At 38.3% G+C, this 15770-nt stretch overlaps 1 protein-coding gene across 1 annotated transcript in view; it reads right to left on the minus strand.

Moving 5' to 3' along the window:
- CHD7 (chromodomain helicase DNA binding protein 7) overlaps positions 1–15770 on the minus strand; it is a 156472-nt gene that overhangs the window by 47679 nt on the left and 93023 nt on the right. The window contains exons 8-12 of the mRNA XM_023727724.1: positions 7988–8071; positions 6496–6633; positions 6278–6399; positions 5666–5909; positions 4301–4477 (exon numbers count right to left, since the gene is read on the minus strand). Of these exons, the coding sequence (XP_023583492.1) occupies positions 4301–4477; positions 5666–5909; positions 6278–6399; positions 6496–6633; positions 7988–8071 (765 nt within the window). The remainder of the gene's footprint in view (positions 1–4300; positions 4478–5665; positions 5910–6277; positions 6400–6495; positions 6634–7987; positions 8072–15770) is intronic.

A 15770-nucleotide genomic window follows, 5' to 3' on the forward strand; every position in this document is an offset into this window, starting at 1 on the left:
ACAAAATAATAAATGCTGGAGAGGTTGTGGAGAGACTGGAACACTTATACACTGTTGGTGGGAATGTAAAATGGTACAACCACTTTGGAAATTGATTTGGCGCTTCCTTAAAAAACTAGAAGTAGTAGTACCATACGATCCAGCTACCCACTCCTTGGAATATATCCTAGAGAAATAAGAGCCATCACACGAATAGATATATGCACACCCATGTTCACTGCACCACTGTTGACGGTAGCAAAAAGATGGAAACAACCTAGGTGCCCATCAACGGACAAATGGATAAACAAATTATGGTATATCCACATAATGGAATACTACACAGTGATAAAGAACAACGATGAAGCCGTGAAACATAACATGGAGGAAGCTGGAGGTCATTATGCTGAGTGAATTTTGTCAGTCACAGAAGGACAAATATTGTGTAGGACCACTATTATTATAAGAACTCAAGAAAAGGTTTAAACACAGAAGAAAACATTCTTCAATGGTTACAAGGGTGGGGAGGGAGGGTGAGGGTTATTTACTAACTAGAGAGTAGATAAGAATTATCTTAGGTGAAGGGAAGGACAGCACTCACTACTGGGTTAAGTCAGCACAACTGGACTAAACCAAAGTTAAGAAGTTTCCTGAATACAATCAAATACTTCGAGGGACAGAGTAGCAGGGGTAGGGGTCTGGGGACTATGGTTTCAGGGGACATCTAGGTCAACTGGCATAATAAAGCTTATGAAGAAAATGTTCTGCATCCTACTTTGGTGAGTGGCGTCGGGGCTCTTAAAAGCTTGCAAGCAGCCATCTAAGATGTGTCAGTTGGTCTCAACCACCTGGAGTAAAGGAGAATGAAGAACACCAAAGACACAAGAAAAGCAGTAGCCCAAGAGACAGAAAGGGCCACATAAACCAGAGACTTCATCACCCTGAGACCAGAAGAACTAGATGGTGCCTGGCTACCACCAATGACTGCCCTGACAGGGAACACAAAAGAGAGCCCCAGATGGAGGAGGAGAAAGGTGGGGTGCAGATCTCAAATTCTACTAAGAAGACCAGACTTAATGGTCTGAGACTGGAGGTACCCCAGAAAGCATGGCTGCTGGTATCAGCCCAGAACTGAAACAATTCCTGAGGCCAACTCTTCAGACAGGGATTGGACGGGACTGTGGGACATAAAGTAATATTCATGAGGAGTGTGCCTTTTAGCTCAAGTAGATACAAGAGACTAAATGGGCAGCTTCTGTTCGGAGGTGAGATGGAAAGGCCAAGAGGATTAGGAGCTGGTTGAATAGACATGGGGAATCAGGGGTGGAAAGGAGGAGTGTGCTATCATAGTATGGGGAGAGCAATTAGAGTCACGTAACAGTGTATGTATAAATTTTTGTATTGGAAAAAATGAAAAAAGTAAAAAAAAAAAAAAAAATCAATCTTTGCTATGTTGAAACACAATTAAAAAAAAAGCAAACATTTCATTCATTTGCTAATTCAGCTCCCCAGATGGTAAGCCAAGTCCTGGGGACAGCTGGCAGGGCTAGGGTAATCAGGGTCCCCCAGCTTGTCACCTCTGGTAGTTGGCAACCAGAAAAACCAGTTGCTGTCAATTCTGACTCATGGGGACTTCATGTGTATCAGAATAGAACCGTGCTCCACAGGGTTTTCAATGGCTGATTTTTCAGAAGTAGATCACCAGGCTTTTCTTCTGTGGTGTCTCTTGGTGGACTTGAACTTCCAACCTCTTGGTTAGCAGCCAAGCACGTTAACTGCACCACCCAGGGGCAGTTGGAAGCCTCTTATTACCCAAGTGTGACATACAAATATTTATTATTTTCTAAACGTGCCACTCTGTGAAAAAGGTTAGGGCACACTGTGATATGTAACAGCAAGTTTATCTGGATAACAGATTCTAATCCATTAATGAAGTTTTGTTGTTGTTAGGTGCCATTGAGTCAGTTCCGACTCATAACGACCCTATGTACAATAAAATGAAACACTGCCTAGTTCTGCACTATCCTCACAATCATTGTTATGCTTAAGCCCACTGTTGCAGCAACTGGGTCAATCCATCTCGTTGAGGGTCTTCCTCTTTTTCGCTGACTCTCTACTTTAGCAAGCACGATGTCCTTGTCCAGGGACTGATCCCTCCTGACATATCCAAAATATGTGAGACATAGTCTCGCCACCCTTGCTTCTAAGAAGCATTCTGGTTGTGCTTCTTCCAAGACAAATGAAGTTTTAGTATTAAAAAAAAAAAAACAAAAAAACCCCCACCAAATCCACTGCCACTGAGTCGATTCCAACTCATAGCGACCCTGTAGGACAGCGCATAACTGCCCCATAGGGTTTCCAAGGCTGCTATCTTTACGGAAGCAGATTGCCACATATTTCTCCTGCACAGCGGCTGGTGAGTTTGAACTGCTGACCCTTCGGTTAGCAGCCAAGTGCTTAACCACGGCGCCACCAGGGCTCTAGAAGTCTTAGTATAAATAACAGAAAATCCTCTGACGTCTCCCAATGACAATTAGATTGTTTCATGCTGATAGAGTTAAATTCATTTGTACTCACAAGGAGAGGCCTATTCTGCAGTAAAAATTTACTATCTGGACCCATATGAACTAATAACAGAACACAACTTAGATAAACTCGGTCAGATAGCCACTTCCGCCTTCAGGGAACAATGATGTAACAGTCTCTTTCATGGATCAGTAGGAAGATGAGGGCCCTGCACACAAGACACAGTTAGGTATTTAATGAGCATTAGTGTTGACCTGGAGCCCTGGTGGTGCAGTGGTTATGCGCTACAACTACCAAAAGGTCAGCAGTTCAAATCTAGCAGCTGCTCCTTGGAAACCCTACAGGGCAGTTCTACTCTGTCCTATAGGGTCATTATGAGTTGGAATCAACTTGTTGGCAATGGGTAGGAGGTAGTACTAGTGTATACCTGCAAATACAGGTTTATTTCCACGCAATGCTAAATTGTCACTTGGAGAGACCAAATATAGCCATAGATTTTCCCTTTTCCATATGCTTAACTATGATTTCATGACTATATACCGTTCCTAAGTTGTTTTGTGGACTGGTCACTAAATAATATAAACTGCTTTGAGAAAGGTCCTACTTAGGATAGCTTTAATAGTACCTCATTAGGTAGAAAAATGGGAAATATCATCCTAACTAGGAAAATTCAATTAGATTTCTTCCTGTAAACAAAACTAGACTTTGTTTGTTTGTTTTTAATTAAAAGAATGGCTGGCTAATCAAATCCCCTTAATTTAAGAATAAAAGAAGCTGCTTCAAAGAACCAGCTGTAACAGAAAGCTTTTAGGTATTCTTTTCCATTGTTCCACAGTATTCAGTAAAAAAAAAAAAAAAGAAAAAAATTTACAGCCATGAAACTAAAGCATATTCCTCCCCATTTCAAACTCTCAATTAACAAGAAATCAAACTTATCTAGAAGTCCACATTAAAGGGATTTTTTAAAATCTTTTTGTACTTTTTTGAAACTCATCAAAAAACCTAAGACATGCTAAATGACAATAACTTAGCTTCCAAATTGTACATTAAAAGTGAAAAACAAATTATCATAACCCACCTTGTAAACTATGGAGTGAAAAGAAAGCCTGGGATGATTGACAGCATGGAGCAATTTCTGCTAGGAAATCACATACACACACAGCATGGGAAAGAAAATCAGTCACATTCTGCTACTTACACAACATGTCATCCCATGACACTCCTACTGAAAAAATCTAGTCAGGAACACCTGACCACCTCTTGGGAACCTGGAGGAGGATAGGCTTGTGTGGTCTACAACTCCAGATCAAATCCAAGGTCTTGTAAATGCCTCAAACTTCTAAGTGGCTGTGCAAACTGGACCAATCCCAGATATCCTGCCAAATTCTCCGAGAACTTGCACCTACCAGTTCTAATGACCACACTATGCCAAAACCCATGAGCCCTGAAACGTAACTGGATTATCCCCAATGAGGTGAAGTTTGGCCCCAGCTTCTGAAATGTCCGTATTTATAAACAAAGGGGAAATCCAAGAAAATACTTCAAACTCACTTGAGTAAAAATAAGACTATGACTATATTCTCTGTATACCACTGTAGTAAAGACACCAGCAAACAACGTAAGAATCTGGAAGACAGAAGCTCTTTCTGAGTAACCGGAAGTCTAAGAGGATATATGACAATACTTGACAGGCTCTGCAAACACCCTTCACGGGCATCAAATTCACAGCAGCAAGAATCCCAAGTCAGTAATAATTCTATTCAGATTCAATGGAATCACCAACACAACTACTGACCAAGTCCATCATCTTGAGCCCCTCCAGCAGCTTGCAGTTCCTATTCTTCAGCCTGTGAGCTTCATCAATGACCACACAGCGCCATGGAATATTCCGCAGCTCAGGACAATCAGTCAAAATCATCTCAAATGTAGTGATGATGGCATGAAACTTATAGGACCCCTTCATCACTCGACCCTACAAAAACAACTCTGAATTAGTATTGTGCATCAAAGGTTACATTAATAACTTTAAGGGTGAATAAATTAGCATAAACATGTATTTATCCTTTTGGAAATCTATTTTAGGTAACATATTCTGTTTTCAAGTTATTTTCGAGGTTTTAAGCTGTTAGGGTATAACACAGAGTTCAAAAACTTTTCCTTTTTTTAAGGAAGTTAGAAAATTGTTAGCAAAATTTCTGATCCAACTTCCTTATACACCACGTGCAGCCAAGCGCCAAGAGGGGCCCACACTAGTCAAGCTACAGGCTCCAAAAGGTGAAAGGCCAAAGGGATATGTACAAAGCTCACTTTTTTAAAACTGCTTTTACTTTTTACTTCTAAAACTTTTTAAAAAAATCTCTAAAGTTTAAAAAAAAAAATTCACTCAAGACAGAACTTAGGATAATTTCCCAAAGCTAAAGGTAAATACAAAAATAGATTTCAGTATTTTGTCACTTTTACTTACCTAATTACAGGTCAAATGTTACAGTTACACTTAAACAAAAATGCAAAACAAAACTCTCCCATTTCCAATTACAGAAGTTCCATTTACTACCTAGGATTTAAAACTATTTCTAGCACATTACTATTCTTCCTTCTTTATCATGTCATTTATAATGCTTCACTGTCAATATCACAGAATAAGCAACTGCATATAGGTAACTAGAAAAAAATTATAGCAATTGCTATAATTAAGCCAATATATAAATCCCTCCCTTTGGATATATTTCATTCAGCGTGTCACATATTTCAAGGACTTTTTACATGTCTAATATTTTTCACTTCTAGCAACATTATAATACATTATAATAAAATATTCTTTTGATTCATAGTCAGTATCACCATTTTTTAATTTAGCTTTTTCTTAGGCTTACAGAATAAAACCAATTAGCATATCAGTAAGTTACATGGATTTCTATGGTCATCTAAGGTAAAAATTACACTCAGAATGACCAAAGCTTTAAAAATAAAGAACTGCATTGATAAGATATAGAAATGTGATATAAACATTTAAGTGTAATATAAATTGGATAAGAAATCTCAAGCAAGTCTCTCGATTTAGCAAAATCTTGACCTTCTCCCAAGCCACTAAGACCATTTTAACTTCCAGCTCCTTAAAGGCACATGATAAGCATAAGTGATAATATCTGTGACATTTTACCTGTGGATCTTTGAAGTACATTTCATACAACTGAATGGTCCGACGACTAGCTTGACTCCCATGATACACAACCACGTTCAACTCTGTCCAGGTACGAAACTCCCTTTCCCAGTTGGGGATTGTGGACAATGGGGCAATTACTAAAAAAGGGCCATGGATTCCTTTCAAATATATCTCATAGAGAAATGTAATGGACTGGATAGTTTTTCCCAAACCCATTTCATCTGCTAAAATGCAGTTTCGCCTTTGGGGGAAAATAAAATAACGGAAGTTTAATGAGTACAGATATTAGATACTGCTGTCTTTTCACAAAACGTAAACTATTACAATCACAATGCATATCCATATGGCTTCACATGTTCTCTTAGAGTCAATAAAATACACTTCCAAACAAAATTCTAAGAAATAAAAATTCTACATAATTCTATCAATCTCTATTATTAATATCTGCTGAATAAATAAATAAAGTATATTCCCAATGCTTATTGTTTTTAAAACTTTTTAGAGACTTAAAATATTATTTAAGTTTTTTTTAAACTGATATTTTAAATAACTACAGAGGAAAAGAGCTACAGACATTTTTAAAAGTGAAGAAAAATATGCTTCACATACATGTTGTACCAATTGAAAAGTAGCCAGTTCACTCCCTCCAACTGGTATTCCCTGAGTTTGTTATTGTTTTTATACTCCCTGGAACTCTCTGATTTCTTCCAATCGTCAGCAGGAGGTCGCTCCTGTTTCAAATACAGTAAATCCCATTAGTGGTTTCTCAGCGACCACACCAGTATGCTATTTTCAAATTAAATCTTCCAGCATGGGCCAATACTTACCACACGCTCTGTTTCCGGCTCCCTGGACATGAGTTTTTCAAACTCTTCGATCTTGGCCGGGTCTAGGTCCTGCCTCAGCTCCCACGTGCTGTCTTCATAAGGAAGCGAGCACCACTTCACCAGGTAGTGCGTCACAGGCTGGGCCAGGGGCAGAGACCAGAAGGGGGTGATTGTACCAAAAAAAAAAAGAATTCCCAGGAAAAACACACTCTCTGCTTCATTTATCCATACACACTACTCCAGCAACCGTTATGTCTGAGGTGGTAGAAGTTTTAAAATTCTGACCACTAGGTTCCTAGTTTAAAATCTCCAATCAAAACTGTAAACAGTGAAAAGCCAAAAAGTATGAAGAAATAGCTAGTAAGCAATTAGAGCTGAATTCGAGCCTTATTCTTATACATGCAAGTCAGGTATCAAGTGTCTGATTCAGTCTTAAGTGGCTAGTTTCTGAAATAAGGAGAAATAAGCGTAAATGTGTTAGGAGCTCTGCCTTTTCCCCTGGGAGAAAGATATTGTTTATATTGAATCTCTCTGAAATAATGTATTTGAGCTCTAGAAGAGTGGAGGGAAAACTATCTTGGGATCAGCAGGACTTCCTTTGTCTTCCTCTAGAGAACACTCTGGCTTGTTGACCCTCATTTCAGCACCAAGGTACGCTGACCTTCTGGTTGCACTGTTAAAAACATTTGCTGTGCTTTGTAAACTTGCTATGAAGCAAAAAACTTCAAGTACGACTAAGCAAAACTAGAAGAGTAAACATCAAGTTACAGATTTGGTCTCTGGAACACCACAGTTTCCTGATGGAGAGTCTGAAGTAAGATCGAAGTTCTTTGTGAACTCACTAGAGTTGTTAGACAAGCTTGCAAAACCCAAACACTTTCTATCTAAAACTAAATTTACATGAAGACGCCAGGATGACAGAAGTCATGGTGGGCACATGGTTGCCAAGACACAATGCTCAGGAAGCCACTAGACTCGTCCTTTACAACCTCACAGGGTTTTGCAAGGCAACATGAGAATGTCAAGACTAGGATTTCATCAAGAGAAATATTTTTTGTACTATCTTCTGTGGTGAACATTAAACTTTGTTCATCAGTTTCACTAAGGATGCCCAATGCTAAATAACATTAAACTCCATTTTGTTACAAGAGCACTCTTCATTATAGAAGGGAAATTGGTGCTACATGAGAGATTCATACCAAAACAGATTGATTCTTTATTGATTGTATTCTGAAATTGTGTAAAATGTATTGGCTTCATATTGAAAACTGATTTTTTTTAAAAGCTCTCAAATTAAACGTAAAACACATTAAGTATTATTAATGAGTCAAAAACTAATAGCAAGTCAGTAAATTTCAGTTAAATTTAGAACAAGTGCATCATAACCCAAGGCTCTGACTGGGACCTGATCTAGGATTCTACACATCATTCTCCATAAACACGGATGTGCTGTCTAAGCCTCCTCCTCCTAATACAAATGATCTTCTGTTACCTCTCCCCGATCGTCTGTGCTGCGTGCAAAGTCCATTATCCGGTCCACCTCCACATAATCTGGATTAAAAAGCTCATCCTCAATCTGCACCAAAGGGAGGACAAAAGTTAAAATGCTTATTTATTTCCTGAGAGCAAACACTATTTCACTTTTCACTAGGCAATAATATTTTGGGTCACAGCAATATAAAATTTCTATTTGGCAAATTCTAATGTATTAATTGAAATGCTACAGTTTAGCAAAATCATTCCCCATAAGGAAATCAGACTTCTCAGACTTTGTTAACTAGGTCTTTTAATTACTGTGTGAAACCTTTTACTGTGAGAGAATGTTTAAGAATATTTTAAATGAAGTGTGAAATTACAATTCACTAATGAGCAATCCAAAAGGCTTATGGCATACAATGCATTTAGCATTCTCAAAACTACAGCTTGCAATAAGGAATCAGAGTCATGCACACTAAGAGCTACCAGTGTATCATAATCACTGGAGTTGTCTGATGGTTACAGCATCATTTCCAGAATGTTATTCAAAAGCTAAAATCACGGATACCAGAGGACAGCATATTTCAGTGTGAACAGGTTATGATGTTTAGTCTTCTTTGCCAATCAATCTATTAGCATCTGGTTTAGGATAATGGTCTTGTTAATCTAAATATTCTAATGATTTGTATTAAACATAGAATGTCTGAGTAAAAGTATTAAGGATAAAGAAATGAGGTTTAAATAATTGGGTTGTTTAGCCAATATATTAACAATCTTTACAAAAGTAAAGCAATATTGCTTGTTTGGAAAGTTATCTAACATAAAAGAATTAAATAAGGCTCAAAGGTAAGTTGTAGACTGAATCAAACTTTAAAGGAGTCAGGAGATAAGTTTGCAAATGTTAGAAAACAAAGGATATATTATTAAATGTTCCTACTGATTAATTTATAAATAGTATAACTATTAAAATACTCTGTAAAAACATATTAGAAGTCACTTAAACACTATTCTTATCCCCTGAACTGCAGACTGTAAAGATAAGCTGTTCAGTCAGTCCGCTCAAGGATAAAAACATTCTCTGGGCTACTGTGCCATTTGAAATGCCTGGTTTGGAGGATTTAACTGTGAATTATGAAACAAAAAGTAGAAATACAAAAATGTTTCATCTGCCTTAGGCTTTCACAAAGTAAGGCAAAAAATTCACTGAAATGTTCAGTTAATTTCAAATGTTAATATATGAATGCACTGTCTTCATCAAAAGTGTAGATTTAGGTACATAATATGTATTATTCATATACAGCATAAACACTAAAATCTTCCATAAACTCTTTGGCGTTGATGGCAAGAGCTCTCTTTAAGACAATGTGTTCTTAAACATAAGCTTTCATATTCAGTATGAATTAAAATCGTTAACTTCTCCTAAACACCTCCACCCTCTAAGTGAGTAATCTATGTCATCATGCATATGACAAAATTTCTAGTCTAAATGATCTTTCCGATGAGAGCTTTTAGTTGCAGCAGACTTACAAACAAACCTAAGGTGAAACAAAGAATGTAAGAGGAGCCAAAATCCCAAAGTAGAGGAACCATGGAGTACCTGAAGCTATGACAGTCTACAGATATAACAGATAGGGTGTGTATGTGTCTGTGTGTGTTTGTGTGTGTGTAGGTGAAAGAAAAGGAGGAAAAGGATTGTTAGCCAGCTCTGCTAACCCATGGACCATCCTTTCAAATCTAAGTTTAAGCTACTTCCATTCAGGATAGAACTTAAGATTTCTAATTGCCAAGTTACCAGCAAGATAATGTACTTTGACCACAGTACAGGTGACAAACACAGATAGACTCAGACAGGCTATATAGACAGGGTCAGGCACAATTCTCTAAAGTGCATGTGACTAGAGGAAAGAGTCCACATAAATTCAATAGACAGGACCAGGACTTAAGCATGGGGGAAAAATTACCACTGAGGTTTTTCCTTTTCTCTCCCACTGATGCACACAAAAGGCAGAACACACCCTGTCTCTTTCTAAAAGGAAGCTAATGATTTCAACTTGCCCAGTGACACAAAAATTTAACTCTAGTTTCATTAAGAGGGGCAAGAAAAAAACAGAACTTCACAGCATTTTCCTACAAACATCATTTTCAAAAAAAGAATCAGAGAGGCGGGGCCAAGAGACACTTCCTGTGGTCCCTCTTACAACAAAGGCTTGAAAAAACAACCGTATCGATTATATATGACAATCTAGGAGCCCTGAACATCAAAGGTGAAGTTGAGGAATTGGATCGAGTGGCAGGGGGAGGGAGAGACAGTTCGGAAGCAGCGAGGAGTTGCTAGACCTGGCCTGGCAGGAGCCAGCACCCTTCAGGCCGGATAGGCTGGCATGTGCTGTGAGGCAAGCAGTGGCGCTCGGGAGGTGTTTTCCATATTGGGAGAGACCAAGTGGCAGAGAGTCTACTCACACCTCCAGACCCAGTGAAAAGCGGCACTCAATCAGCAAAAGATAAGCACATGCATCAGACCTACCACATGGATCAGAAAACATCTCCTTTGGGAAAAACCTCTTTCCCAATTTACCTGCCCCCCCCACTCTGCACCCCACCCCGGGCCAGCTTCAGTGACTGCCGCGTCCCCTGGGCCAGAAGGGGGACCCGTTACGTGCCCTGAGCCATTCACATGGCCTTGAGAGGGAACAAATTAACAATGAGGAAAAAGTAATCTGCCAGCTCCCCTAAAATAGGAACTCAGAATAGGTACAGCTCCTCTGCCTAGGCACAGGCATAAGGGGTCCACAGACTTTGAATGTCTTTCACCCCTGCACAGACCTGTATGGGCCCATTTCAACAACATAAGCCCTTATTACCAAAGCACAACAGAGTATATACCTGAAGCCTAACTTCAACTGTAGCATCTATATGGTGAAGTAGTAGGTTCGTGACATTTGACACTGCTCAGCCCATTAAGCAAGGTCTTTACCTACCCACATCAGGGGCCTGATGACTGGTGGCTCCATCCAGACCACCTAGCCACCCACAACAGGGGTCCAAGAATAAGTCGTGCCCCCCCAGTCCTTACATCAACAACACTGGGTGCTAACAGTCTGACTGTAAAACCCACCCACCTACATGCTCTAGGCAACAGGAAGATGCTTTCCTCCCAGACACTCAGGAGCAACCGTCAGCCCACTGCCTTGCTCAGCGCCTGACCTTCTATTGCAGCTACATATCTGTGCCCACACCATTCACCCTTGCCTGTCTAGGATGGCAGATGAGAGCCTGCACCACACACTTGGTGACTGACTACCTGGACACCTGAGCTGAATCCATACAAGAAAAGTAAAAAGACTCCTGGGCTCGCATACCTAGTAACAGATCTAACCACCAGGTAACAGGACATTAGAGCTTCAAAGGCACCAATAATCAAACTAGCTCACACGAGCAGCCTATTTGGGAATATCAAAACAAAACAAAACAAAAAGCTAGGACACAGTAAGCAAATATAAAATAAATATAATAACTAATTGATGGCTCAGAGACAACAGTCAATATCAAATCACATAAAGAGGCAGACCATGATGGCTTCAACAAGCTCCAAAACAAAGATTCAAGAAATTTTCCAGAGGAAGAGAACTTCTTGGAATTACCAGAGGTAGAATAGAAAATATTAACATACAGAACTCTTCAAGAGATCAGGAAAAATACAGAACAAGCAAAAGAACACACAGACAAAGCAACAGAGGAACTTTTAAGTTTAAACAGCATAATAACAAATTTAACAGGCTGCAAGAATCCATAGAAAGACAGCAATCAGAAATACCGAAGATTAACAATAAAATTTCAGAATTAGACAACTCAATCAACAGAAAGTCATAGGAGCAGAACTGAGGCAATGAAGTCAGAATTAGTGAGACTGAAGATAAAGCACTTGACATCAACTTATTTGAGGAAAAATCAGAGAAAAGGATTTAAAAAAATGAAGAAACCCTAAGAATTATATGGGACTCTATCAAGAGGAATAACCTACAAGTGACTGGAGTACCAGAACAGAGGGGGATAACAGAAAATACAGACAGAATTGCTGCAGATTTGTTGGCAGAAAACGTCCCTGGTATCGTGAAAGATGACAAGATATCTATCCAAGATGCTCATCGAACCCCACATAAGATAGATCCCAAAAGGAAGTCATGAAGATATATTATACTCAAACTTACCAAAACCAAAGATAAAGAGAGAATCTTAAGAGCAGCTAGGGATAAATGAAAAGTCATCTACAAAGGAAAGTCAATAAGAATAAGCACGGACTACTCAGCAGAAACCATGTAGGCAAGAAGGCAATGGGATGACATATATAAAGCCTTGAAGGAAAAAAATGACCAGCCAAGATTATATATCCAGCAAAACTGTCTCTCAAATATGATGGCGAAATTAGGGCATTTCCAGATAAACAGAAGTTTAGGGAATTTGCAAAAATCAAGCTAAAATTACAAGGAATATTAAAGGGAGTCTTCTGGTTAGAAAGTCCGTAACATCAGATAACAACCAAAGACTAGAACACATGACAGAGCAACCAGACATCTACCCAGATGGGGAAGTCACAAAAATAAATCAAAGCTAAAACACTGAAAACAGGAAAACAGAGATGTTAAGATGTAAAAGATGACAACATTAAAACAAAAAAGAGGGACTAAAAAATGTAGACATAGATCTTTCATATGGAGAAGTCAAGGCAATATAAAGAAATAAAAGACTGGTATAAACTTAGAAAAATAGGGGTAAATATTAAGGTAACCACAAAGGAAACTAACAATCCTACACATCAAAATAAAAAACAAGAAAAATACAAAGACTCAGCAAATACAAAGTCAACAACACTGAAAAAGATGAAAAGAAAATGCATAAAGAAAAATGACTCAGCACAGATAATTAAGTAGAACAAAGAAACTGTCAACAACACACACACACACACACACACACAAAAAAACACATCAAAACGACAGCACTAAACTCATACCTATCAATAATTATGCTGAACGTAAATGGACTAAATGCACCAATGAAGAGAGAGTGGCAGAATGGATAAAAGAACACTATCTGTCTATATGCTGTCTACAAGAGACACACCTTAGACTTAAAGACACAAACAAAACTCAAAGGATGGAAAAAACTATCAAACAAACAACACTCAAAAAAGAGCAGGAGTGGCAATATTAATCTCTGACAAAATAGACTTTAAAGTAAAATCCAACACAAAGGATAAGGAAGGACACTGTACAATGATTAAAGGATCAATACACCAGGAGGACATAACCATAATAAATATTTACGCACTCAGTGACAGGGCTCCAAAATACATAAAACAAACTCTAACAGCACTGAAAAGAGTGATAGACAGCTCCACAATAATAGTAGGAGACTTCAACACACCACTTTCGCTGAAGGACAGAACATCCAAAAAGAAGCTCAGTAAAGACACGGAAGATCTAAATGCCACAAACAACCAACTTGATCTCAGAGACATATACCAAACACTCCACCCAAGAGCTGCCAAGTATACTTTCTTTTCCAATACACATGGAACATTCTCCAGAATACACCACATATTAGGCCACACAGCAAGCCTTAATAACATCCAAAGCATCAAAATATTACAAAGCATCTTTTCTGACCATAAAGCCATAAAAGTAGAAATCAAAGACAGAAAAAGCAAGGGAAAAAAATCAAACACATAGAAACTGAACACCACCTTGCTCAAAAACTACTGGGTTATAGAAGAAATTAAGGATGGAATAAAGAAATTCACAGAATCAAACGAGAATGAAAACACATTCTACCAGAATCTTTGGGACACAGCAAAAGCTGTGTCAGTTTATAGCAATAAACGTACACATCCAAAAAGAAGAAAGGGCCAAAATCAAAACATTAACCCTACAACTCAAACAAGCAGAAAGAGAGCAGCAAAAGAAGCCCTCGGGCGCCATGAGAAAGGAAATAATAAGAATCAGAGCAGAATTAAATGAAATAGACTAGAAAAACAATTGAAAGAGTTAACAAGAACAAAAGCTGGTTCTTTGAAAAGATCAACAAAATTGATAAACCACTGGCCAAACTGACAAAAGAAAAACAGGAGAGGAAGCAGATAACCTGTATGAGAAATGAGATGGTGACATCACAACAGACCTAATGAAAATTAAAAGAATCATAACAGAATTCTATGAAAAACTGTACTCTAACAAATTTGAAAACCTAGAGGAAATGGACAAATTTCAAGAAATTCACTGCCTACCTAAACTAACACAGAGGTAGAACAACTATATAAAATCTGTAACAAAAGAACAGATTGAAAAGGTAATTTTAAAACTCTCAACCAAAAAAATGCCCTGGCCCTGACAGTTTCACTGGAGAATTCTACCAAACTTTCAAAGAAGAATTAACACCACTAGTACTGAAAGTATTTTAGAGCACAGAAAAGGATGGAATACTCCCAAACTCATTCTATGAAGCCAGCATAACCTTGATACCAAAACCAGGTAAAGACACTACAAAAAAAGAAAACTACAGACTAATACCCGTCATGAACACTGACACAAAAATCCTCAACAAAACTCTAGCCAATAGAATTCAACAACATATCAAAAAAATAATTCACCATGATCAAGTGGGATTTATATCAGGTACACAGGGGTGATTCAACATTAGAAAAACAATCAATGTAATCCATCACATTAATAAAACTAAAGACAAGAACCATATGATCTTATCAATTGATGTAGAAAAGGCATTTGACAAACTCCAACACCCATTCATGACAAAAACTCTCAGCATAACAGGCACAGAAGGGAAATTGCTCAAAATAATTAAGGGCATTTATACAAAGCCAACAGCCAACATCATCTTAAATAGAGAGACTTTGAAAGCACGCCCCTCGAGAACAGGAACCGGACAAGGATGCCCTTTATCACCACTCTTACTCAACGTTGTGCTGGAGGTCCTAGCCAGAGCAATTATGCTAGAAAAAGAAATAAAGGGCATCCAGACTAGTAAGGAAGAAGTCAAAGTATCTCTACTTGCAGATGATATGATCTTATACACAGAAACCCCAAAGAATTCCCAAAAAAACTACTAGAACTAGTAGAAGATTTCAGCAAAGTATTAGGATAAAAGGTAAACATACAAAAATCAGCTGGATTCATTTACACCAAAAAAAGAGATCTCTGAAGAGGGAATCACCAAATCAATACCATTTACAACAGCCCCAAAGAAGATAAAACACTTAGGAATAAATCTAACCAGAGATGTAAAAGACCTATACAAGGAAAACTACAAGACACTACTGCAAGAAACCAAAAGAGACCTGCATGTGTGGAAAAACATACCTTGCTCATGGATAGGAAGACCAACATTGTGAAAATGTCAGTTCTACCCAAAGCGATCTACAGATACCATGCAATCCCGATCCAAATTCCACCAGCATTTTTTAATGAGATGGAGAAACAAATCACCAACTTCATATGGAAAGGGAAGAGGCCTCGAATAAGTAAAGCATTACTGAAGAAGGAGAACAAAGTGGGAGGCCTCACACTACCTGATTTTAGAACCTATTACACTACCATGGTAGTCAAAACAGGCTGGTACTGGTACAACAACAGATACATAGACCAATGGAACAGAATTGAGAATCCAGACATAAATTCATCCACGTATGAGCAGCTGATATTTGACAAATGCCTAAAGTCCATTAATTGGGGAAAAGACAGTCTCTTTAACAAACGGTGCTGGTTAACTGGATATCCATCTGCAAAAAA

The sequence above is a fragment of the Trichechus manatus genome, unplaced genomic scaffold (assembly GCF_000243295.1).
Source record: "Trichechus manatus latirostris isolate Lorelei unplaced genomic scaffold, TriManLat1.0 scaffold00018, whole genome shotgun sequence".
Lineage (NCBI taxonomy): Eukaryota > Metazoa > Chordata > Mammalia > Sirenia > Trichechidae > Trichechus > Trichechus manatus.